Source organism: Pristiophorus japonicus, chromosome 4 (assembly GCF_044704955.1).
Source record: "Pristiophorus japonicus isolate sPriJap1 chromosome 4, sPriJap1.hap1, whole genome shotgun sequence".
Taxonomy (NCBI): Eukaryota; Metazoa; Chordata; class Chondrichthyes; family Pristiophoridae; genus Pristiophorus; species Pristiophorus japonicus.
The window spans coordinates 156,996,888-157,022,334 of NC_091980.1; the positions used below are offsets into that span (position 1 = coordinate 156,996,888).

At 43.8% G+C, this 25,447-nt stretch overlaps 2 protein-coding genes across 2 annotated transcripts in view; one reads left to right on the forward strand and one right to left on the reverse strand.

The window, feature by feature from the left end:
• The window catches only part of LOC139262703 (uncharacterized), a 54,340-nt gene extending 51,261 nt beyond the window's left edge, over nt 1-3,079 (forward strand). The window contains exons 13-15 of the mRNA XM_070877855.1: nt 443-522; nt 2,248-2,406; nt 2,490-3,079. Of these exons, the coding sequence (XP_070733956.1) occupies nt 443-522; nt 2,248-2,406; nt 2,490-2,591 (341 nt within the window). The 3' untranslated portion in view covers nt 2,592-3,079. The remainder of the gene's footprint in view (nt 1-442; nt 523-2,247; nt 2,407-2,489) is intronic.
• Nucleotides 3,080-3,324: 245 nt separating this feature from the next.
• Nucleotides 3,325-25,447, reverse strand: part of cdan1 (codanin 1) — a 95,469-nt gene continuing 73,346 nt past the window's right edge. Inside the window, exons 19-28 of the mRNA XM_070877856.1 lie at nt 24,682-24,785; nt 21,694-21,843; nt 18,680-18,743; nt 18,183-18,261; nt 13,416-13,576; nt 11,780-11,887; nt 10,594-10,657; nt 7,798-7,991; nt 6,406-6,516; nt 3,325-4,182 (exon numbers count right to left, since the gene is read on the reverse strand). Of these exons, the coding sequence (XP_070733957.1) occupies nt 4,078-4,182; nt 6,406-6,516; nt 7,798-7,991; nt 10,594-10,657; nt 11,780-11,887; nt 13,416-13,576; nt 18,183-18,261; nt 18,680-18,743; nt 21,694-21,843; nt 24,682-24,785 (1,140 nt within the window). The 3' untranslated portion in view covers nt 3,325-4,077. The remainder of the gene's footprint in view (nt 4,183-6,405; nt 6,517-7,797; nt 7,992-10,593; nt 10,658-11,779; nt 11,888-13,415; nt 13,577-18,182; nt 18,262-18,679; nt 18,744-21,693; nt 21,844-24,681; nt 24,786-25,447) is intronic.

The following is a 25,447-nucleotide window of genomic DNA, read 5'->3' on the forward strand; positions in this document are numbered from 1 at the left end:
AGAAGAGTCTTTAACCAGAGGACACAGATTCATGGTAACTTGTAAAAGAACCAGAGGCCAAATGAGGATAAAAAAAAATTATGCAGCAAATTGTACTACCTGAAAGGGAAGCAGATTTGATAACTTTCAAAAGATAATTGGATAAATACTTGGTGAAAACATTTGCAGGGCTATGGGGAAAGAGCAGAGTGGTACAAGTTGGATAGCTCTTTGACAAAGAGCTGGCAGAGGCACGATGGGCCGAATGGCTCCTCCTGTGCTGTATGATGGGATATAACTAGGCAGTTGAAGAAGCAGGCTTAATATTTATACACATCAATATATTGATTTTTTGAGGCAATTTAATCTCATCTATCTCATATAGCTTTAAATTTGGAAAGTGCTGAATGTTCCACTTTGTAAATTCATACTTCCTTTTTATTTGATATTTTCCCTCTTCAAGTTTATCTTGTGAATGACACCTCTGTGTGCTACCTCAACCAGCCCAGGGACTTCTGCTGCATCAGTGTGGAGGCAAAAGAGGTAAGGCTAACAATAGCATACCTTCCTTTTGGAGTTGATTTCTTCTGGTAGAGCACTGGATACATTAACCATTTGACTATTTGAATGACAAGTAACATGCTCCCCTCCATAACATTTGGATTTATATATAAAGATCACAAGACATTGCAGAACTTAAAGATTTTTCATCAGTCCCAAAAGTAACAACTCTCAAATCACCAAATCCTCAAATAATCTCCCTTATATTTTTCCGCACTGCTGCCTCACAGGATAGGTACATTCCACAGGTTCACCACCTCCTGCATAAAGCACTTAAATCTAATCTGTGTACACCTTGTCACAGCTGGACTCGTGATCCCTGGTTCTTGTTAGCCGAACATACTAGCGAGATTCGATCTATCTACTCTCAAATAACATCTCCCCTGAGCCTACTTCAGAGTAAACAAACCCAGGCTATTCAACCTCCCTTCGTGGCTCAGCCGCCTTGAGCAACAAAGCATTTTATTTGCTGTTCTCTGCACTCTCTCTCGTGTCTGGATATCCTCACTGCAGTATGGTGACCAGCACTGTGCAGTGTGGCTGTACCAGTGCATCAGTCACTCTTTGGCTATACATGCCTCTACAGCTTTCACTGGTTACTGCTGTGTCCTGTCCTGTTGCTTTTGAGAGCTTTCTCCCAGCACCACAACTCCCTCACCTGCATAGTGTCCTATAGACTAGAGCCATTTAGTTTATTTCTCTACCATGGACTCATTAGCTTACCTCTGCCCACATTAAATGCCATTCGCCTATCCAGATCCTTCCCACTCACCTGAGAGCTTTGTTTATGGCCCATGACACCACACTAATGTCCTTCACCTCAGAAAGGTAATCACTATCTGTTGATGCAGAGTGGTCAGCACCGAGTGTTATTAAACTGGGTGCTTCTAAACAGTGTTAAAGTTGGGAATTTGGAGAGTGGAAGTCTGTGGTACATACTGGGTGAGTGTTAGCTGTAACAAGTGAAATTTAGTTTAACATTTTAAATTTAACACTGAACTTTAAAAACTGCAGTTAACAGAAACTGCCTGCCAGTGACTGTTAACTGTCAGTCAGCTGTGTGTTTTTCTTGAATAGGTGTCAATCACAGAATAGGGAGCTCAGACAGCACTTTAACTTGGGTGTGGTTCCAAGGGTATAAAGGAAATGCTATCCTCTGATGCACAGTGATCTTAAATGCAGTGCTTCTAAACAGTCATAACTTAGGGAATTTGGAGAGACTAGGAATTCTTATAGAACTTTGTGTTACAGGTAAATATTTAATTCCATCTACCTAGAACTTAAACACGATTGAGTAATTTAGTTAAAAATGAAACAAGGTTATTACAGGATGGCAGTTTGTGGAGAGCATCACTATCCTGGAGCACCACGTCTGCAGGAAGTGTCTGCATCTCGAGGAACTTCGCTCAGAGTTCAAGGTGCAAACATTGCAAAGCATCAGGGTTGGGGAAGAGTTATCTGGACACTTTAATATAGATTGTAAATAGCTGAGCTCCAAGCACTGCCTTCTGGATTAATGACAAGAGTGGAGGGGGTGAGGTGCATGTAACCTCAATCAGTATGGTGATAAATCAGCGAGCTCTTCCCACTTGCTAAATGGGATGCAAAGGATGTGGTTTATCAGCAAACAGAGGAGTGTGCAGTTCTCCTTTACACTCTGGCTAGGAGCAGTGTGCTCACAGTTTGAATCCATCATTCTTTCACCAGGACCAAAAGTACATTCTAGCAATGCAATCCATCTACGAGGAATCCATGCCTCGGCCCGTAAAGGAGATTGTACGAGGGGAAATGCTGCCCAGTGGCTGGATCCTGCAACCTGACACACACAATGGAAAGGAAATAACGAGACTTATCTATTTGACTCAGGTAAAGGCAATACATTTAAATAGAATTTTTATAAAAACGTTGATACTAAAATGATGAATTAAGCCAAGATTTCTGTTTTTAAGGTGGATCTTGGTGCTCCTGCTCTCCCTGCCAGACTGCTGGGGTCAGTTGCCAAACGACAACCTTTGTGCATTGCAAATCTTGCCGACTTGCTCTCCTGCTGACTTTTTTGGTTATAAAAGGCGGATATTGCACAGTGCAGCCTCCTCCCCTCTGCATTAGTAATCTGAACAGACTGTGTTCAAGGACTTAGTTACCTGGCTTGCTCAGGCCACACATTGTTTTTATAAACACTTTTACTATAATTATGCATGTTCAGTAACAGTAGGTTGTGTATAATATGTACAGTTTTGTAGATATTTTTGTATTGTATAATTTAACAGAATCAGTGTTGCTGACTTAGTCCCTCTGATAAAGACAATCCTTCCAAATGGACAAGTCCAGCTACAGATCCTCAGTGGCTTAATACAAGTTGTTCTAGGTTTTTATTAAAACATGTACAGCTAAGATTTTTATTTTTGTATGCAAAATCAAAGATCCCATTGAACTTTTATTTATATAAACTGGTTGAAGCGTTTTATAGTTAATTCCATGGAATTTGACAATTAAGGTTTTATATTGGAATTATGTTTTTATGAATGAGCAATAAATATTTTGTGGTCATTATTCTATATGATGGTATTTATAATGTGATGCTTTGAATTTAAGTTTAAGTTTATGAAAGCAAAATGTCTTCTGTCTTTTATTATGGTTCCCCACTAGTGACTGTACCCTCAATATTTAATTTACTGTAAAGACGTTTCATTAAATACAAAGATCCCCTCCACCTACGTGAGCTGTATAAAAAGAGCAAAATCCATCACCCAGCTACTGTAATAAATTTAAACACAGGGTTCACACAATGCAAGATGTCTTTATTCTGGTAAATGTTTGAAACAGGTAGGTGATAGAGTCAGACTGAACAATGGGTGAAAATACTTCTTCCTGTATATTTTTCTCCCAATAACTTCCAGCTTACCTTTCCACTTTGAAGGTAGGAACAACTTTAATTGGCCCGGATTTTGCAGCAGTAATAATTTGAGCCCACAGCATTCATTGTTGAGTGAATCGGACTGCAGTACGTGCCGTTAAACGGGGAATTGCCCTTCACTGCATCAGTACTTCACCGTAAGATTTGGCATATTAACACACAAAGGGCATGAAGTAACCACTCCATTAAATGGTGGAGTCTCATTCCTTCAGGATTTTAAAAAAATATATAAATTATTTTAACTTTGTCTCTCTATTACATCACCCTGTACATGATTTTACATTTCCTGGTTTAGACCCTGTCTCAGTAATGGTTCTTCAATCTGGTTAAGGTCCCCTGTAGAGGCTGCACAGAAGCCCACAGGCAGCGTATAATAAAACAGTTCGTTTGCCGCAAAATCTGGGCCAATTTCACAGGAATTAGTTACACCAAAATATAAAATGGTCTAATTGTTAAAAAAGAGTCCAATATGAACTACATAATATTCACAAGTGAATATCTGATTAAATTTAGCAGCATTAGTAAAATTTCATAACACACACACCACCCCCCCCCCCTCCAAAATGAATTGCACTTATGAATGGCAAAATACTGCAAGAAATCAATCTAAGCACACTATTTTACTCGGAAGATCTTCGTCCATTTGGCATCTGGTCTTCCATTTTATATGTCTTTGCCGATTCTGAACACATTCTGAATACGGATTCTATCACATGAATGAAATCCTGAATAAGAAGCAAGAGAAATATGTTTTTAACAACCAAGACTATTGGTGTGATCATAACATGGTAGAATTCTTTATTAAGATGGAGAGTGACACAGTTAATTCAGAGACTAGGGTCCTGAACTTGGGGAAAGGTAACTTCGATGTTATGAGACGTGAATTGGCTGGAATAGACTGGCGAGTGATACTTTAAGGGTTGACGGTGGATAGGCAATGGCAAACATTTAAAGATCACATGGATGAACTTCAACAATTGTACATCCCTGTCTGGAGTAAAAATAAAACTGGATAGGTGGCTCAACCGTGGCTAACAAGGGAAATTAAGGATAGTGTTAACTCCAAGGAAGAGGCATATAAATTGGTCAGAAAAGCAGCAAACCTGAGGACTGGGAGAATTTTGTAATACAGCAGAGGAGGACAAAGGGTTTAATTAGGAGGGGGAAAATAGAGTATGAGAGGAAGCTTGCTGGCAACATAAAAACTGACTGCAAAAGCTTCTATAGACATGTGAAGAGAAAAAGATTAGTGAAAACAAACGCAGGTCCCTTGCAGTCAGATTCAGGTGAATTTATAATGGGGAACAAAGAAATGGCGGACCAGTTAAACAAATACTTTGGTTGTTTTCACGAAGGAAGACACAAATAACCTTCCGAATGTACTCGGGGTTAGAGGGTCTAGTGAGAAGGAGGAACTGAAGGATATTCTTATAAAGCGGGAAATTGATGGGATTGAAGGCTGATAAATCCTCGGTGCCTGATAGTCTGCATCCCAGAGTACTTAAGGAAGTGGCCCTAGAAATAGTGGATGCATTGGTGATCATTTTCCAACAGTCTATCGACTCTCGATCAGTTCCTATGGACTGAAGGGTAGCTAATGTCACACCACTTTTTAAAAAAGGAGAGAAAACGGGTAATCATAGACCAGTTAGCCTGACATCATTAGTGGGGAAAATGTTGGAATCAGTTATTAAAAATGAAGTAGCAGCACATTTGGAAAGCAATGACAGGATCGGTCCAAGTCAGCATGGATTTATGAAAGGGAAATCATGCTTGACAAATCTTCTAGAATTTTTTGAGGACGTAATTAGTAGAGTGGACAGGGGAGAATCAGTGGATGTGGTGTATTTGGACTTTCAAAAGGCTTTTGACAAGGTCCTACACAAGAGATTGGTGTGCAAAATTAAAGCACATGGTATTGGGGATAATGAATTAACGTGGATAGAGATGACACCAAACTGGGTGGCAGTGTGAGCTGTGAGGAGGATGCTAAGAGGTTGCAGGGTGACTTGGACATTTTAGATGAGTGGGCAAATGCATGGCAGATGCAGTTTAATATAGATAAATGTGAGGTTATCCACTTTGGTGGCAAAAACTTGAAGGCAGAATATTATCTGAATGGCAGACTAGGAAAAGGGGAGGTGCAACGAGACCTGGGTGTCATGGTTCATCAGTCATTGAAAGTTGGCATGCAGGTACAGCAGGCGATGAAGGCAGCAAATGGCATGTTGGCCTTCATAGCTAGGGAATTTGAGAAGAGGAGTAGGAAGGTCTTAATGCAGTTGTACAGGGCCTTGGTGAGGCCTCACCTGGAATAGTGTGTTCAGTTTTGGTCTCCTAATCTGAGGAAGGACGTACTTGCTATTGAGGGAGTGCAGCGAAGGTTCACCAGACTGATTCCTGGGATGGCAGGAGAGACTGGATCGATTGGGCCTGTATTCACTGGAGTTTAGAAGAATGAGAGGGGATCTCATAGAAACATATAAAATTCTGACGGGACTGGACAGGTTAGATGCAGGAAGAATGTTCCCAATGTTGGGGAAGTCCAGAACCAGGGGTCACAGTCTAAGGATAAGGGGTAAGCCATTTAGGACCAAGATTAGGAGAAACTTCTTCACTCAAAGTTGTTAACCTGTGGAATTCTCTACCGCAGAGAGTTGTTGAGGCCAGTTCGTTACGATATATTCAAGAGGGAGTTAGATATGGCCCTTATGGCTAAAGAGATCAAGGGGTATAGAGAGAAAGCAGGAAAGGGGTGCTGAGGTGAATGATCAGCCATGATCTTATTGAATGATGGTGCAGGCTCGAAGGGCCGAATGGCCTACTCCTGCACCTATTTTCTATGTTCTCCAACCAACGTATAAATGAGCCTAGATTTAACAGAGATGCGATCAGCCCCCGCTGTCACAGATTTACCCACCGAACAGAAACAAATCAAACTCTGTTACCTGGGGCCAAGGCCGCTGTGAAAGGTCCCTCCAGCAACTCTCTATTTCCCCAGTCTTCATCAGCCCCTGCTCAGTAAGGCCATGAATTAGAAACAGGAGCTCATTCCACAACTAATGGGAGAAGAAATTGGTAATGAAGCTTTGAAAGATGATACTAACACAAGAAATGAGTTTTCTCTAGTTTGATTTGCAACAGTTTTCTCAGATATCCACGCTCCTTAAATAAACTACATTATAATGCAGTGTATTTACATAGTGACTGGACAATTCACATCTACCCATTTTTTTCAACTTGGTCAGCATTTCCCTACAAAAAGTGTAGTGTTGAGCAAGTAGAAGGGAACTTAGCTTCAAGATGGGTTTCCATGAAGTATATTAAAAGGGCTGATTCCCTGATGTGTTGCAGGGACCCTGATTTAAATAAGCCCTGCAACAAATTTCCCTTGTTCTCAGATTCTAAAACAGGACTGAATGGGTTATTATTCTTCTGTTATTTTGTTTCCTGCTTTGTCCAAATCTTAAAAAATAGGAAATCTATTCATTGCATTGGCCCTTTACAGTTTCCGTTCCATTTGTACACATTAAATTTAGGCAGACTTGTTAGAATTGACACACATTTAAAATACTATCTTTTGTATTTGGAAACAAGGACCTGGAAGAATCTGTCTACCTTAGTGTTCATGGCAACAGTCTTTGTTGACCAAAGACATTTTTTGAGATAATTCAGCACAATCTAAAACAATGGGTCTTAAAACAAATTCTGATCGAAGCTTCCTCATTTTCTATAATCCTTAACCCAAGTTCAGAAGATAAATTGTTGCTTCTGTTGCTATTATGAAACTGAAATTACTCTTGCCAAGGATTTTATGACTATTTCCGATTTAAAATAGAGACACATTATCTGTTTTTTCAGGTTACTCATAGATCCACGAGTGAACAATCCTGGAGACCAATGTGCCCTTTAAGCTGCGCGGAACGCTCGGGAGGTCCCGTGCACCGGTTTTTAAAGGAAAAAAGCCAAGCATGTGCGGAAATTTTAATGGGCCAGTTAAAGGGGTCGAGCAGCCCCCAAAAATTCTAGGGAACATTGCTGAAGACCCATTAAGAGCTGCTGCACTTAATATTCCTTACTCACCAAATGTACAGGGTACATCTCACATTTTAGCAGAGCTCATGTCACTAAATCCAGCAAGATTAGCTCCCCACTCCACTATCATGGGAGTGCTCACAGTCCCCCGATTTCAGGGAATCAGCCCTGAACTAGAATTAACACAACTGTTGTTCAAATGACAGATAACTGAAAAACAGAAGTCTACCAGAGTCATGTGCAGTATGTGTGAAGTAATTCACAATGGGGTGAGCTGTATTTAAAAAATACTCGACAAGAGTTACCTTTCGATTGCTTGCCCCGATTGTATACGAAATGTTCTTCTCACTAAATATTAGCTGAAGAGGTACAGGCACACAGAAATCATCTTTCCACAAAGCGAAGAGGAGTCTGAGCGAATGCTGGATGGACTTGCACTGAGAAGCCGGATCTCTGGAATCCTTCAAATTAGGGTTGGATAGTGGAATTTCTCCTGTAACTGTGGAAAAGAACCCGAGGTAAGACTTCGGTTTGGGTAGAGCTGAAGCTATTTTGGAACAACAGCAAACTAGTCCACACTGTTACAAGACAACAATCTTGCTGTACATTCCCCAAAACAAAAAGGAAAGATTTCCTCTGCACCACCTGTAATAAAATTCAATTATGATTTTTATTATTCAGTGTACAGACAAAACCTCAGAGATTGTTAACTCTGAAATCGAGTGAGTTAGTCAGCCTCACAAACTGAAGTCTCAAAACATGGAGAGGAAAGCTACAAGTAATGGGCTTTTGCTTCAATGAAAAGTACAAACTAGAGTAAACGTACAAAAAAATGTTCCACTGTTGCCGAAGACTGCTATAGTCGTCAGCCGTGGCTCAGGTAACTGTCTCACTCCAAATCAGATCATGGGTTCAATCCTATGAGGAGAGATCGTGTAGATCAGGCCTATACTTTCTGGAGTTTAGAAGAATGAGAGGTGATCCCATTGAAACATAGAAAAATGCTTAAGGGCACTGACAGAGTAGGTGCTAAAAGGCCGTTTCCCCTGGCTGGAGAGTCTAGAACTAGGTATCACATTCTCAGAATAAGGGGTTGGCCATTTTGGACTGAAATGAGGAAAAATGTCTTTACTCAAAGGGTTGTGAATTTTCGGAATTTTCTACCCCAGAGGGCTGTGGAGGCTCAGCCTTTGAGTATATTCAAGACGAGATTCAAGACCGCCTCCAGTGCAGCCTTTGGCCGCCTGAGGAAAAGAGTGTTTGAAGACCAGGCCCTCAAAACTGCCACCAAGCTCATGGTCTACAGGGCTGTAGTAATACCCGCCCTCCTGTATGGCTCAGAGATATGGTCCATGTACAGTAGACACCTCAAGTCTCTGGAGAAATACCACCAACGATGTCGCCGCAAGATCCTGCAAATCCCCTGGGAGGACAGACACACCAACATTAGCATCCTCGACCAGGCCAACAACCCCAGCATTGAAGCACTGACCACACTCGATCAGCTCCGCTGGGAAGGCCACATTATTCGCATGCCAGACACGAGACCCCCAAAGCAAGTGCTCTACTCGGAACTCCTTCATAACAAACGAGCCAAAAGTGGGCAGAGGAAATGTTACAAGGACACCCTCAAAGCCTCCCTGATAAAGTGCAACATCCCCACTGACACCTGGGAGTCCCTGGCCAAAGACCGCCCTAAGTGGAGGAAGAGCATCCGGGAGGGCGCTGAGCACCTCAAGTCTCATCGCAGGCAGCGGAAGGAGCGTGCGGCAAGCCTGTCCCACCCTCCCCTTCTCTCAACGACTATCTGTCCCACCTGTGACAGAGACTGTGGTTCTCGTATTGGACTGTTTAGCCACCTAAGGACTCATTATTAGAGTGAAAGCAAGTCTTCCTCAATTCCGAGGGACTGCCTATGATGTGGATGATATTCAAGTCAGAAATCGATAGATTTATGGACATTAAGGGAATCAAGGGACATGGGGACAGTGCCGGGAAGTGGAGTTGAGGTAGAAGATCAGCCATGATCTCATTGAATGGCGGAACAGGCTCGAGGGGCAGAATGGCCTACTCCTATTTCTTAATGTTTTTATGTTCTTAATTTCCACACCAGGCTCACACTTCAGCTCTGCACTGTCAGAGGTTCTGTCGTTCAATTAAAACATTAACCAGAGACTGCGTCAGCCCTCTCGGATAGATGTAAACCATCCCACAGCACAATTCAACAGACAAGCGGGGGAGTTCTCCCCGTGAACCAGCCAATATTTATCCCTCAAAAAAAATATCAGAAACAGACGAACTGTTCATTTCTTTCATTGCCTTTTTTGGGGCTTCACTGAGCTCAGGTTGGCTGTGGAGATGTCCTGAGGATGTGAAAGGCACTATATAAATATAAGTTTTCCTTCCTTTAATTTACAGATCGTTACAATTTACTCCACTAGTAAAATTAAATAAACATCTTCCCTCTAGATGTTAATCACACTGGTGTTAACTGTGGCTCAGTGGGTAGCATCTCGCCTCCGAGTCAGAAGGTTGTGGGTTCAAAATCCCACTCCAGGGACTTGAGCACAAAAATCCAGGCTGACACTCCAGTGCAGTGCTGAGAGTGTGCTGCACTGTCGGAGGTGCCGTCTTTCGGATGAGACGTTAAACCGAGGCCCCGTTTGCTCTCTCAAGTGGACGTAAAAGATCCCACGGTACTATTTCGAAGAAGAGCAGGGTAATTATTCCCGGTGTCCCGGCCAATATTTATCCCTCAATCAACATAACAAAAAAACAGATTATCTGGTCATTATAACATTGCTGTTTGTGGGAACTTGCTGTGCGCAAACTGGCTGCCGCATTTCCCACATTATAACAGTGACTACACTCCAAAAGTACTTCATTGGCTGTAAAGTGCTTTGAGATGTCCGGTGGTTGTGAAAAGCGCTATATAAATCCAAGTCTTTCTTTTACAAGTTAAAAAAAAAACTAATTTCAGTCACAACAACACCAACTGCAGGTTACTTAAATGTTATCTGTACATGAACACATTTGCATCTGAAGGTGGAAGAAATACAAGAGTGGAAAAAATAAAACCATTTCGTTTTTCAATTACTTACCCAACAGAGAAGCGAGCTCCACGGTATATTTGGCAAGGGCATGTTCAATTACTGGACAGATGTACTGCAAAAAGAATATCACAGCTCATCACAAGTGTCACCCCTATCAGTTTCATGATAACACAATGAAGGGTTTACATAGAATGTGCAGCATACAAACAGGCCATTGGGCCCAACTGGTCCATGTCGGTGTTTATGCTCCACACCACTCCATCAACATATCCTTCTATTCCTTTCTCCCTCATGTACTAATCTAGCTTCCTCATAAATGCATCTATGCTTTTCGCCTGAATTACTCCCTATGCCAGCAAGGTCCACATTCTGACCACTCTCTGGGTGAAGAAGTTTATCCTGAATTTCCTGTTAGATTTAATAGCGACCATCTTACGTTTATGGCCCCTAGTTTTGGTCTCCTCCAGAAGTGGAAACATCTTCCCTACCCTATCGAGCCCTTTCATAATCTTAAGCACCTCGATCAAGTCACCCCTCAGCCTTCTCTTCTAGAGAAGGGTCCCCCAGTCTATTCAATCTTTCCTGATCGGTACAACCTCTCAGTTCTGGTTATCACCCTTGTAAATCGTTTTTTTGCACCTTCTCCAGTGCCTCTATACTCCTTTCATAGTATGGAGACAGAACTTTGCACCAGTACTCGAAGAGCAATCTAACCAAGGTTCTATACAACTTTTCAAGTCTATTCTTCTAGAAATGAGATGCTGGTTGATAGAAACCTAGCTTGAGTTGCCAAATTAAATTACTCACCAATTTCTTGAGACAATTAAACATTTTTGCTGAATACACCTTATGGTGTGACTTTGCCCAAGTTGAACTTACATTTTTTTGACACAATGAACACAGAGCAGCTTTGATGGGCCAAATGGCCTCTTAGGTTTGACTGGTTTATAAAATTACCCTAGTCCCTCCTGAGAATTGTCCATGACAGTTATAATCCTGCTTCAACAAACCATGAAGTGACTTGCTCTAAAACTGGCCACCAAGACCAAGGCAGGGCTGGAGTCAATCCCAGCCACCACTTCCTCCCTCACTTTCAGGGGAAGCATTCAGAATCTGCCTTTTCTACAACAGTTGAGGCCAAAATTGGTAATTATCATTCATCAGGAATCAGGCACAAATCAGAGACCTGGGATTGCATCTTATCAAATGGATACCTTTGAATAGAAATTCTCACCTGTCTACATCTTAGCGTTTGGCTTAACCTTCTTAATAAGTCATCAAGTTGTTTGTGGTCCACTGTTTCATTGCTGTGCCTGGGACCCAATGTAATACTCAACAGCTCCTAAGAAAAGGAGAGATTACACAGCAAATTAGGCTGTGGGTTTTCAAACCAGAGATTTCAGCAAAAACCTACTGCATTAGAAGGCATAAATTCCTTCCCCCAAACGTCAGACTGACTGTGGTTTAGTTAGCGACCAATGCTTCGACCTTTACTTGTTGAGATAAGGAACTCAGGTTTTATAAGATTGAACTGGTGTTCCTCCTGTACTTCACCATTGCTGCCCACTCCAATTTTCTTCCCTCTCCTGCTGGGATACCATCTCATGGACACCAGAAGCCTTCCAATCTCTTGGCCAACTGTTCATACTTTGAGGATGAAACCAATGAACGTCAGCATGCAATTTTAGCATGGAGAACATCGCAATCAAACCTGCTTCCCTAACCCAATGTACGTACAGATTTCCAATTCAATAGGAATCATTGGAAGGAACCCTGGTAGATCTTCCCATTCCCACCACCACCCTGACTAACAACAATCTTTAACCGAAAGCTTCTTCAGCAGCACCTCCCAAACCCACGACCTCGATCACCTAGAAGGCCAAGGGCAGCAGGTGCATGGGAACACCACCCCCTCCAAGTCACACATCATCCTGACTTGGAAATATATCGACCGTTCTTTCATCGTTGCTGGGTCAAAATCCTGGAACTCCCTCCCTAACAGCACTGTGGGAGCACCTTCACCACATGGACTGCAGCGGTTCAAGGCAACGGCTCACCACCACCTTCTCAAGGGAAACTAGGGATGGGCAATAAATGCCGGCCTTGCCATCCCATGAACAAATAAATAAAATATATATATATGGCTCGGGATAGCGTGCATTCACCCTGAGGCCAATTCTCAGGAAGCACGTGTGAAGCTATGTAAAACAGCTCAAGCCCCAGTGGGGCCAAGTGCTGCTGTTTTTCCAAGACCACATCGACAAATTGAACGTGGACACACAGTGGGGGGAGGAAGCCTAAATAAGGAGGGACTCACTTTTGTGTTCTGCTACAACGTCCATAAGTCCTCACCATCGTGAAATGTTGGGCAGAGACAGAGCGCAGACACACACGTTTATCTGCATCATGGTAACCATTCAGAACAAGACCAAGATTCTGATGCAGGTGGCAGAACAGTCCCACTATTGCAACTAGTCTTTCAATAGCCGGAGCAGGAAAGCTTTTTTACGGAACTCATCAGTGCGGTAAGACTCAAAACAACATCAGACCAACTAACTCCTTCCAGACAATTCCCACCCCAACGAACCGATATCAATAAATTGCTAAATGACATGCCCCGAAAATAAACATAAATCATAGTCCCTTGTACCAGTTTGTGTATGTAAGACAGAAACTACACAATTAAAAATTCTCACATTACACATCGAATTTATTTAGCTTCTGTAGCAATGGACCTGGAAAAAGACACTCATTTAAAAAAAAAAATCAGGGTTAAGTTGCGTTTTAGTAAGGTTATTTTATGAAACCATGTTTTATATTGAACCAATTTTCCATTTCTATCACATTTGGACCGTGGGAATGCAACATACCTTAAACTCACTGGCTATCTGGGACGGAGATGGGGCAATGTGTTTACACTCTGGTGAGCAACTCCCTTTCGCTCCAGGAACCTCACTCACATTTGCCGATTCCAGTGTTTGAGATTTCTTCAGTCTGTCAAAGCCGAGCTTCATTTCTTTTTTAATTAAAGCTGACAGCAAAACAAAGAGAAAAACCTGATCTCGAATGCGAACGAGCACAGCAGCCCGACCTCAAAGAACATTTCACACAGCACGCTCCACGTTTACCAGACACAGTGCAGCAATGGAAGGTGCATTTATTATTCACCAGCACCCTGCGGTGTCATTATTGCAGAAACAAGCAAGGGAAAGCTGTAGGCAAGTTCTCCCAGTGACTGGCTCAAAAGCATTAGAACACTGGGAGAGGGCATCTGCACTCAGCCAGGCAAACAAAGTCAAAAACAGGAATCGGGAAGTGACATTAAATATCATTGAATAAGATACAGTTCATCCTCCAAAAGCCCCACCTGGTTTCAAAAGCAATTCTCTGCTGGCAATAAGCAGACACTTCCCTTACTTTGCAGCTTTAGCCAACCTGTTGTCGCACTGCCTCTCTGCATCCATTCATAAGAACATAAGAAATAGGAGCAGGAGTAGGCCCTACAGCCCCTTGAGCCTGCTCAGCCATTCAGTAAAATCATGGCTGATCATCGACCTCAACTCCACTTTCCCGCCCGATCTCCATATCCCTTATTCCCCTAGACCCCAAAAATCTATCTATCTCAGCCTTGAATATATTCAGAGTTCAGCATCCACAGCCCTCTGGGGCAGAGAATTCCAAAGATTCACAACCCTCTGAGTGAAGAAATTCCTCTTCATCTCTGTCTTAAATGACTGACCCCTTCTCCCAAGACTGTGCCCCCTAGTTCTAGACACTCCAGCCAGAGGAAACAACCTCTCAGCATCTACTCTGTCAATTCCCCGCAGAATCTTCTATGTTTCAATGGGATCACCTCTCATTCTACTAAACTCGAGAGTATAGGCCCATTCTACACAATCTCTCATCATAAGACTGCCCCCTCATCCTCGGAATCAATCTAGTGAACCTCCATTGTACCGCCTCCAAGGCAAGTATTATCTATGTATCATTCATGGCAGGCACGGCTGTGGGATGATGTTAGCGCCGTCTCCTTTCTACAGTGAGAAGCAAACAAGCAAATACTACTGGCAGATTGCATTATGAATATTCTGGATAGTCTGGCTCCCAAACAAGTGTCTTCATCCAACAAGGAAAGGCAGCATGGACTGAAACAGCAGCAGTAGAGAGAGGAATCTAAAACAGGAGTAGGCCATTCAGCCCCTCGAGCCTGTTCTGCCATTCAATGGCTTATCTGTGACCTACCTCCATATACCTGCCGTTGCCCCATATCCGATAATACCTTAGTTTAACAAAAAGCCATTAATCTCAGAATTAAAATTGACAATTGACCCAGCACCAATTTTTGTTTGGAGAAGAGGAGTTCCAAACTTCTACCACCCTTTGTGTGTAGAAGTGTTTCCCAACTTCACTCCTGAAAGACCTGGCTCTAACTTTTAGGCTATGTCCCCAGTCCTAGACTCCCCAAACAGCGGAAATAGTTTCTCTCTAGCTACCCCATCAGTTCCCCTTAATATCTTCAAAACTTCAATCAGATCACCCCTTATCCTTCTAAATTCCAGGGCGCACAACCCTAGTTTGTGTAACCTCTCCTCACAATTCAAGCCTTGGAGTCCAGCTATCATTCTGGTAAATCTACGCTGCACTCCCTGCACGATGGTTTCCATCCCATGTCACTCCGCTATTTGGGAAAAATGAGGGGAGAAAACCAGGGAATTCTTCATCACTCTTATTTTGCTGAAGTTAATTTTGGCAAGTCCCAGTCCCTGATTCAACATTAGTTTTCTTGGGCTGTCCTTCCTAAAGGTGTGGTGCCCAAAACTGAGCATAGTACTCCAGGTGTGGTCTAACCAGGGCTTTGTATAGCTGCAGCATAACTTCTACCCCCTGGTATCCTAGTCCTCTAGATTTAAAGGCCAGCATTCCATTAGCCTTTTTGTTTATTTGCTGGACCAGTCCAAGACATTTTAATGATCTATGGTCATGGACTCCCAAGTCATTTTGGACCTCCACGTTTCCAGCTTTTCGCCAGTTAGAAAGTACCCTGTTCGAACCTTTTTAGGTCAAAAGTAGATGACTCCACATTTGCCTACATGGAAATCCATGTGCCACAGTTTTGCCCATTCACTTAATCTGTTAATATCTCTTTGCAATTTTATGCTTCCATCTATACTACTTACAATGCCTACCTTTGGGTCATTGTCAAACTTGGATACGTGGCTCTCTATCCCATCATCGAAGTCATTAATAAACAGCAAATAGTTGAGGCCCAACACCGATCCCTGCGGGGCACCACTATCACATCTGCCAATTGGAGTACCTGCCTATTACCTTGTCTCCTGCGCTCAGCCAATTTCCCAACCAGGTCAATAATTTGCCTTCAATTGCATGAGCTTCAACTTTAGTTAACAGTCTCTTATGAGGGATTTTATCACATCCCTTCTGGAAGTCCATATAAACAACATCCATAGACATTCCCCTGGTCACTGCTTTAGTCACCGCTTCACAAAATTCAATCAGGTTCATCAGGCATGACCTCCCTTTCATCAATCCATGCTGGCTCTCTCTGATCAGCTGAACAGTTTCAAGGTGTTCAGTCACTCTATCCTTAATTATAGACTCTAGTAATTTCCCAGCAACAGATGCTAGGCTAACTGGTCTATAATTCCCGGGTTTCCCCCTCTCATCTTTCTCAAATAAATAGTGGAGTGACATGTGCAATTTTACCATCTAAAGGAGCGGTTCCTAAATCCAGAGAACTTTGGAAGATTATAGTTCGGGCATCTGCAATGTGCTCACCTACTTCCTTTAAACCCCTGGGATGGAAACCACCTGGCCCTGGGGATTTGTCGCTCTTCAGTCCCATTATTTTCTTCATTAATGTTATTTTACTTGCATTAATTTTGGTGAGTCCCCGTCCCTGATTCAATACCAGTATTCTTGGGATGTCCAGCATTCTATTCTCTTCCTGAACTGTAAATACTAATGTATAGTAATTATTTCCTCAATTTAATTTATAATATCACCGTTAACAGTTTTCACCTCCTAACCACCTCTTTTTCCTAATACAACTGTAAAACAATGCTGTGTTGATTTTGATATCCCTTTCATACTCCCTTTTTGTAGCTCTATCTGTTTTGCTGTTCTTTGTATCGTTCCCAAATCGCCAGAATCTGTGCTATTGTTTGCATTTCTGTATGTTTAGTTTTATGCTGTCGCTCACCTCTTTAGTCGTCCATAGCTGTTATTGTTGGCAAGTAGAGCTCTTGTCCCTCAGGGGTATAAATTGGTTCTGTATCACATTAAATTATTTTTTGAATACCTCCCACTGATCTTCTGCCGTTTTACCCATGAACAGATTTGCCCAGTTTACTGTGGACAGTCTCTGTCTCATTGCATTGAAGTCAGCCTTAACCAAATCTAGAATCTTAGTAGCTGTATTGCATTTCTCCCTTTCAAATGCTGCATTGAACTCGATCATATTAAATTGTTATTGGATAAATGTTCACGCACAATTAGGCTGTTACGTAAATCTGGCTCATTACTCATCACTAAATCTAATATGGCCTGCCCCTTGTTGGCTCTACAATATATTGTTGTAGCAAACTATCCTGGACACACTCGAAATTCACCACCTTTCTGACTGGTGCTAGTCTGCTTATCCCAATCTATATGAAAGTTAAAATCCCCCATTAAAACCACTCTGTCTTTGCTAAATGCTTGTCTAATCCCTGCATTTATACAATCTAGCACTTCACAGCTGTTACCATGGGGCCTATACACAACTCCCACTACAGTCTTAAATCCTTTTATATTTCTTAATTCTACCCATAGAATCTCCGCTCCCTGCTCACCTCTCATTAGATCCTCTCTTATCATTGAAACAATTTCATCCTTAATCACTAAGGCTACTCCTCTCCCCCTCTGCCATTTTCCCTATCTTTCCTGTAGATCTTATAACCGGGTATATTTAGTTCCCAGTCCTGACCGTCTTGCAGCTATGTCTCAGAAATGGCTACCATGTCATACCCTTCAAGTTGAGTGTGCGCCTATGATTCATCCAGTTTATTCCATACACTCTGTGTTTGTATAAAAAAAAAAGAATGCTAATTTGGGCCACACCCCCTATCTTGTCCTATCCTTCTGCCCTATCTTTCACTCACACATTTCTTATTTCTCTTTGCTGGTTTAATTATTTAGCATCTTTTAGTTTTCACTTTATCTGTAGTGCCTAAAGCAAACTTCTGACTATTACGCTACTCTCTTCTCTTAAAGGACACATGCACTGAGAACAAGAATAATTCTCGTTGTTCCTATTCCAATAAATTGGTTTATTTTCCTGTGCCATGAGCCTCATCAATGAGAGGCTGGGTTGGCAAAATAAATGATATGCACCTAATTCACAAACACCTTGCACCAGATTCCCCTCCCTCCCCTGCAAGGATTCTAAAACATGATTTGTCAATTGCTGAAAGAGCCATTTCATGCAGTAGTAGCTTGCAGTCAGCACGGCTGAGATTAGACCCTCAGTGTGATGACCTGCCATCATAGACAAATCCCCCAGAATTGCATGGCATGGCTGAGGAGTTTCCAGTGATCCTTTGCAAAAAGCTGGTTTTTAAGGTTATGTTTCTCTGTACCTGTGATGTTGGCAGAAAGCCATGTGCAAGCTTTCTCAGTAGCAAGGCGGCTTGTAATGTCTTCAGCTGTGCTCAGCACCTATAAAAGAAATGGCTTGATTACTTTCAAACATTACCAAATCATCAGAACAGAAATAAGGCAACTGAAATGCTAAACAAGACAAGAGAAGAAGAAAAGACCGAGGGGAGGGGGGAGAAACCGAGAGGAGATTGGGGGGGGGGGGGGGGGGGAAGGGGGGGCAAGGGAGACATAACAGAAATGGAAGTGAATGTTCGGTGATGGGCTGGATGTGAGGTTTGAAGATCAGACACCATTAGGTTCCCCCTGAGCAAGTAGCAGGGCAGGGGAAAGGAATACGTGACCGAGGAGCACAGCTCCTGCTAAGAATGATACGCTTGTGGACCGGAGACCGGAAGGGTTCCCCACCCAACAAACCAGGGGGGCAGGATAAAGCAGGGGCTTTGTTTCCAGAGTCATTTCTGAAAGTTTAACAAACCGAGGCCGATGTCTCTTCCGGGAGCAGAACTTGAATTGCTTCCGGTCCCTTTCTGCTACAGAATCTGAAACAGTGGAAAAAAATATATTTTACTCTTAAAAATATTTTCAAAATGTCATTGGAATCCTTACAGCAAATAAGGTCTCGCTCAGCCATCCTTCTACACCATGTTGTCTGAAATAAGGACACGGGGGTGGGGAGGGGGGGACCTGGGGGTAGGAAGGGAGGACCGGGGGGGGGGGGAACCACGGGGCAGGGAACAGACAGAACCATGTAGTTAGCATCTTTCCTCATTCAAGTACAAGGATATATTTACTGCACTACAAGAGAGGCAGCACCCGTCATTAAATAGTCCAACGCCTGGAATTTGCCATTTACCATGTTAACAGCATATGAGCTACTACTTTTTTCCCCAAAAACTTTATTTTGCCATTAAGAGTTGTCGACACCATAAGCAGATCTACGGGTCAACACACTCTACAGCTCTTACTGAGTTGTTGGCTGATAGTGGGACCGTGGACAGACACTGTGGGCTGGATTTTCAGTTTGTTGTCGCCCCGGAGTGTCGGTAATGGCGGCAGGAAGCATTTGCGGGCGGGCGGCCAGCTTCCAGCTCCCCACCGGGACATTCGGGGCCGGTGTCGGCGGGGCGCTGAGCAGTGCCGCCCGGGAGAGGCGAGCCGATGTGCAAGGCCCCTAGTTGCGATACCGGCTCAGAATTTGAAACTCGCCCGATCTGGAGCACCCCGCAGCGCCTCCTGGTGCAGACGCCTGTGAAAGCGAGCGGTCCGAGCTGGAGCAACCGCAGTGAGGGAAGGAATGTCGACCCGGGGTAAGTGTGAATGGTTTTCATTTTTGCGATTCAAGTGGATGTGGCGTCAGGAAAGTATTGGAAATGTTTTGGTGTTTTTTCCCCACTTTTTTTTTTAAAAACCTCTCTTCGGGTGCCCCGCGGCCGGCTGTTTAGCTCGGGATTTTCAGTTGCTCAGCCGGCCTAGCGCCCTGAGAGAGGTGTGGAACGCCTCCCTTAGCGCCCCGCTGCACACTCAGGGCCTAGCTGCTACATTTTGCGGCTGGAGATGCAAACCCTTTCCCGGCGCAAAATTTACCGCCCCACCTGGGTTAACGCCACAACAGAGGTGCGACCTTAAAGCTTAGAACCATTGCTACCAATACAGTGAACATATGACATTCCTATTATCCCTGTTTTAAACCAGTTACTGCCTCCGTAAAAACACAGGATGGAAGAATGGCAAACCAACACTTGAAGTATTCGTCCAATATAGCAGCAGCAAGTCATTCTTTAGGCAGAATCGACAAACCAGTGATGATATATAATTGATTACTGGGAGGAAATATCAGTGAACATTACATGACTGAAGGAAATGGTCAGTCGATTGGAGGTGTCGAGTAGTTGCCTGCCTATATACATCATTAAAATGATTCCCCCGTGAGACGAGAACTAAGCTTTTAGGCTTCACCTCACCTCAAACAGGTGGGTGCTCCACGCTGTAACCTATGGACAAGTTTATAGAATCGCACAGCACCGAGGGAGGCCATTCTACCCATCGTGCCTGGGCCAGCTGTGAAAGAGCGATCCAATTAGTCTCACTCTCCTGCTCATTCCCCCCAGCAAATGTCACCTGCAAGATGTATGGCCCCGTGACGCTCCAGGGGCCCCGCGCATTGCTCATAGCCCTGCAAATGTTTCCTTTACAAGTATATGTCCAATTCCATTTTGAAAGTTATATCTGCTTGCCCCACCTTTTCAGGCAGTGCTTTCCAGATCCTAACACAATAGGATGAAGGAGGGCCAGAAAGGACTCAGATGGTATTGATACTTCTCCATTCATGCACCTCCCCAGCAGCAACCAGGTTGGTCTCAAATGTTAGAGTTTTTTTCTATAGTGTGTTTTCCAGTCACAGCCACAAACTAAATCAAAGTGCATTCTCAATGTGGGGATTGGAAATGACTGATCGCCACGTGGTGGGAAGTAATGAAAATGAGGGCACTGATTTCGAGATAGGAGATATTCCAGTCTTTTCTGCTAATAGGTGTTGTGTCTTGTTTTAAAATTCTCATCCTTGTTTTCGATTTCCTCCATGGCTTCACCCCTCCCTATCTCTAACCTCCAGCCCTACTGCCCTCCGAGATCTCTGCACTCCTCCAATTCTGCCCTCGAGCATCCCTGATTTTCATCGCTCCACCATTGGTGGCCATGCCTCCCTAAATCTCTCCACCTCGCTCTCCTCCTTCAAGACGCTGCTTAAAACCTACCTCTTTGACCAAATGTGGCTCAGTGACAAAGTTTGTTTGGTAACGTTCCTCTGAAGCACCCTGGGGAGTTTTATATTAAAGGCGCTATATAAATACAAGCTGTTGCGGACATTTTGTACTTCCTCACTCTATCGTCCTTCTCAACCAGTCGCAGTTCTTTGTTCAAAACAGGGAGCAATCAGCTGGTCACCGAGCATGTACACTTGTTAATAACCCTTCAACTAGGCTGGAGTTTAATATTTCAAACAACAGTGTTGATTTTTGATGTCTCCAAGACAAGAGGAGGCTAATTGATGTCCTGTTACTGACTGCTCCATTTTTGATCGGGGCGGAGAGAGATCGGGGCCCAGGAGCGTCGTGATCGGGGCCCAGGGGCAGCACAGGCCATCCCACACTGCAATCTATGGATAGTAGGAGCATGTGTGCACACTAGGTCCGTGCAGCAGAGCTGGTCTCCAGCTGGTCTTGGTTAACCCTTGCCACTGGACCAAGACCTAGCTCTGTTAAGCCCATGTGGTGGCTGGTGTGCAACGGCCATCTCATGTTAAAAAAAATCCACACACAGGCATCTTCGACCCTTCAGTATGTAGTTCGGGACCTGGAATGTCAGGTCCCTCATTGAAACACCTGTGAACTCATCCCTTTTTGGTGTGGAAGCGGGTCCTCCTCGATAGGCGGGACTGCCCAATACACTTGCCATACGAACCGTCACCACTCAAATCTTGGAGATGCTTACTCTTTGCCTTTGACCACTGCTTGCCTGCCTTCTTCGCAGAGCTCACTGGTTACACTGTCAAAGAGCTTGGGCAGGTTGGTCTTCTCGTCCTTCATTCCACTGCGCAGCATTATTGTCCCACGCTTGACTAGCTCAGACACTAGAGTCGCCCTAGGAAAGGAAATATAGGCAATAATCAAGTTTTACTGTTATTACTGCATGTTTCAAAGGGATTGAAAAAGTCACCTGGAATACAAAACCTAAACCTGTTATTTTTTTTTTTTAAAGTCATCTGTCCCACTCCAGAGACTTGAGGCCATAATCGAGGCCGACCCTGCATGGTGTACTGAGGGAGTGGTGCACTGTCGGAGGTGCCATCTTTCAGATGAGATGTTAAATCTGCTCACTCAGGTGGATGTAAAAAAAAAAAATCCCATGACACTTATTTTTGAAGAGCAGGGGAGTTCTCCCTGGTGTCCCGGCCAATATTTATCCCTCAGCCAACATCACTAAAAAGCAGATTAACTGGTCATCACACTGTTTGTGTGACTTTGCTGTGTGTAAAATTGGCTGCCGCGTTTCCAAACACAACAGTGACTACATTTCAAAAAGTACTTCATTGGCTGTAAAGTGCTTTGGGACGTCCTGAGGCTTTGAAAGGTGCAAGTTCTGTTCTTCTATCACCTTCTATGGCTCGGTGTCAATTTTTGTCTGATTGCAGAATGTTTCCCTACCCGAAAGGCGCTACCTAAATGCAAGTTGCTGTTCCCGACTGCAGATTCCAAACTGTTAATTTGCTCAGATTGGCAAGTCTGGGTGAATGACCTATCAGCTAACTAGTGTAACATGCAGTGGGTTAGACACAAGCAGGGCAACACAGCTAACGAAGAGTCTTGTGGGAGTTATTGCACATCCAGGCGATGTTTTTAGTCCACGACTCCAGCTGCAAACATCCCAAAGGGTTTTAGGTAGAAGAACAGGAGAAGGGGAAATATATGACATCACCATAGGCAGTCCCTCGAACAAGGGTTCACAGATGTTCCAATGAAGGACCCGATGTTTCAGTCTTGAGCGGCAGTTGAAGGGTGGAAGATGCCGGTGCATTTTTTTAAAAAAAACGTGTGGTGACCGTTGCACATCAGCCATCACACGGGCTTGACAGAGCTAGGTCTTTATCCAGCGGCAAGGGTTAACCAGGACGACTGGAGACCTGCTCTGCTGCATGGACCTAGTGCGCACACATATCGCAGTGTGGGCTGGCCCGTGCTGCCCCTGGGCCCTCAGCTCTTCTGGTCGCCGTACCCTCATTTGCCGCACCTCCACCACGATCTCTTGCCACTCCTCTGCCACAAACATTTGCTGCACCTCCGCCACGATCTCTGACCGCGCCTCCGCCACAAACATTCACCGCAACTGCGCCATGATCACCCACCAAATCTCAGCCACGATCCCTTCTCTGCTTTACCAGGGTCCCGCCGATGCTCCTGCCCACGCTCCAAACAGCGATCTGGGTCCTGATGATGTCGCCCACCTCAAAGCCGTCGTACACTTGGAACAATACTCACTGTAAAAGCTGACTCAGCGATCATTGGAGCTTTACCAATTGCATTTATCAAACGTTAGTCTTAAATGGAACCAATTCCCTTTCATCTTGTGCATTTTCAGAGATCCTATTAATGACCTGTGCTGCAAATACTTTTAATCAACTAGCAAATCCCCTCCTGCAGGTAAATGAGCCGCCGGGCAGGATTAGGTTCAGTTGTGATTCCTCCTGCAGTTGAATACCCCAGGGACTCTCTCTGCCCAAGGCTCATGCATGAAGTATGGGCAATTGGGTGAGCTACTGGAGGGGGCCGAGCAAGCTGTCGACACCTTCAGGAATGGAACAGGGGGCAGGGAGAGGGGAGAAGAGATGAAATTAGCGAAGGGGTGAGAAAAACTCTACATGCAATTTTAAGAAGACACAAGTGGCAAAGACTGAAATTGAATTATCCACAGCGTCTGTGGTTATGTAAGACATCAGCTCCCCAACCAGAGCAGAAAAATAAAAGCTTCAAATTCACCATCTTTCAGTCTTTACATTCAAGGAGGGTGGTGGGAAGGGGAGTAATTCCAGTCTTTACCATTGCACAGAAAATCGCTAGCTGTGTACAGAACCCACCGGATTTTCTTTCCATTAACTTCAATAGGAGGAAGACCAGGTGGGTTCTTATTATGAACACAGGACTCTACCTCCAGGTGCTGCTCAAGGCCCCGGTAGTGAAGGCAAGTATCAACCCCATTGTTTTGTCCTGATTCTACCCGATGCAAACTGGAGGCTGCCCGTGTCCTAACTTGCACCGAGTCCCACTCACCCATCACCCCTGTGCTCGCTGACCTACATTGACTTCGAGTTAAGCAATTCCACGATTTCAAAATTCTCATCCTTATTTTCAAATCCCTCCATGGCCTTTCCCCTCCCTATCTCTGTAATCTCTTCCAGTCCCACAACAACCCGCCCGAGATGTCTGCGCTGCTCTAATTCTCTCTTGAGCATCCGATTATAATCGCTAAACTATTGGTGGACATGCCTTCAGTTGCCTAGGCCCCAAGCTCTGGAACTCCCTGCCTAAACCTTTCTTCCCTCCTTCAAGACGCACCTTAAAACATAGGTCTTCAACCAAGCTTTTGGTCATCTGCGCTGATTTCTACTTATGCGGCTCAGTGTCAAATATTTTTCTCATAAAAATCCTATGAAAAGTCTTGGGACGTTTCACTACGTTAAAGGCGCTATATAAATACAAATTGTTGTCGAACATACAAGTGTTCGAACATACGAGATTACAAGTGTTGGTGTTTCTGTACTGACATATCGTCAAGTATATACCGACAATGTTGCTTTGTAAAGAGAGTGGGATATTCCTTGGAAAAGGTACCTTGAAATAAGATTATGCTTTTAAAAAACCTTTTATGCAATACTAAAATAATCGGCTCCTAATTTAGCAACGATGGACTTTTATTTCCACTCACTTGATGTGCTTCACACAGTTCGATCCAACTCTTTCAGCCACAAACTCAACTGTTTTGCGAAGCGATGGGGGTTGATTGTGAAAAAAAGCCTCCTCCAACTCTGCCTAACCAGGAAACAAAAACTGAACATTAAGCCCCTGGTGTAAAATTCTTCCCCATCTAGTTGAAACTTCACACTCACTGTACATTACCCTACAGTTAAACCACCAAGATGATGCCATTTAAACAAGTGGGTTTGTCTGCTCTGATGGTTCACTGCTCCGTGTAATACTGAGCCCCGTACAGATAGGTTAGTTCCCCAGTCCCTGCTCCCATCTCATCTCATCTCAACTGGGGCACTGAAGGGGTGCTACAGTCAGTCTCAGTGACCACAAGCAGGAGGCTGTCACTGACTTGTTAGTTGTACGTGTGCAACTAACAAAATGATTTAAAAAAATACTCCTTTAGGATTTGAGTTCTTTACAGAAAATTTTAAATGTGACACAAGAATCTTTGGAATTATCTGCCCCAGAGGGCTGTGGGTGCTGAGTCTCTGAATATATTCAAGGCTGATTTTTGGAGCCTAGGGGAATCAAGGGATATGGAGATCAGGTGGGAAAGTGGAGTGGAGGTCGATGATCAGCCATGATCTCACTGAATGGTGGAGCAGGCTCTAGGGGCTGTATAGCCTATTCCTGCTCCTAATTTTTGTGTTCTTGCTTGTGTTTTGATTCAAAGCCATGTTGGAAATAGCAATTATATATTGTGAGAGGGGATTAATCACCCT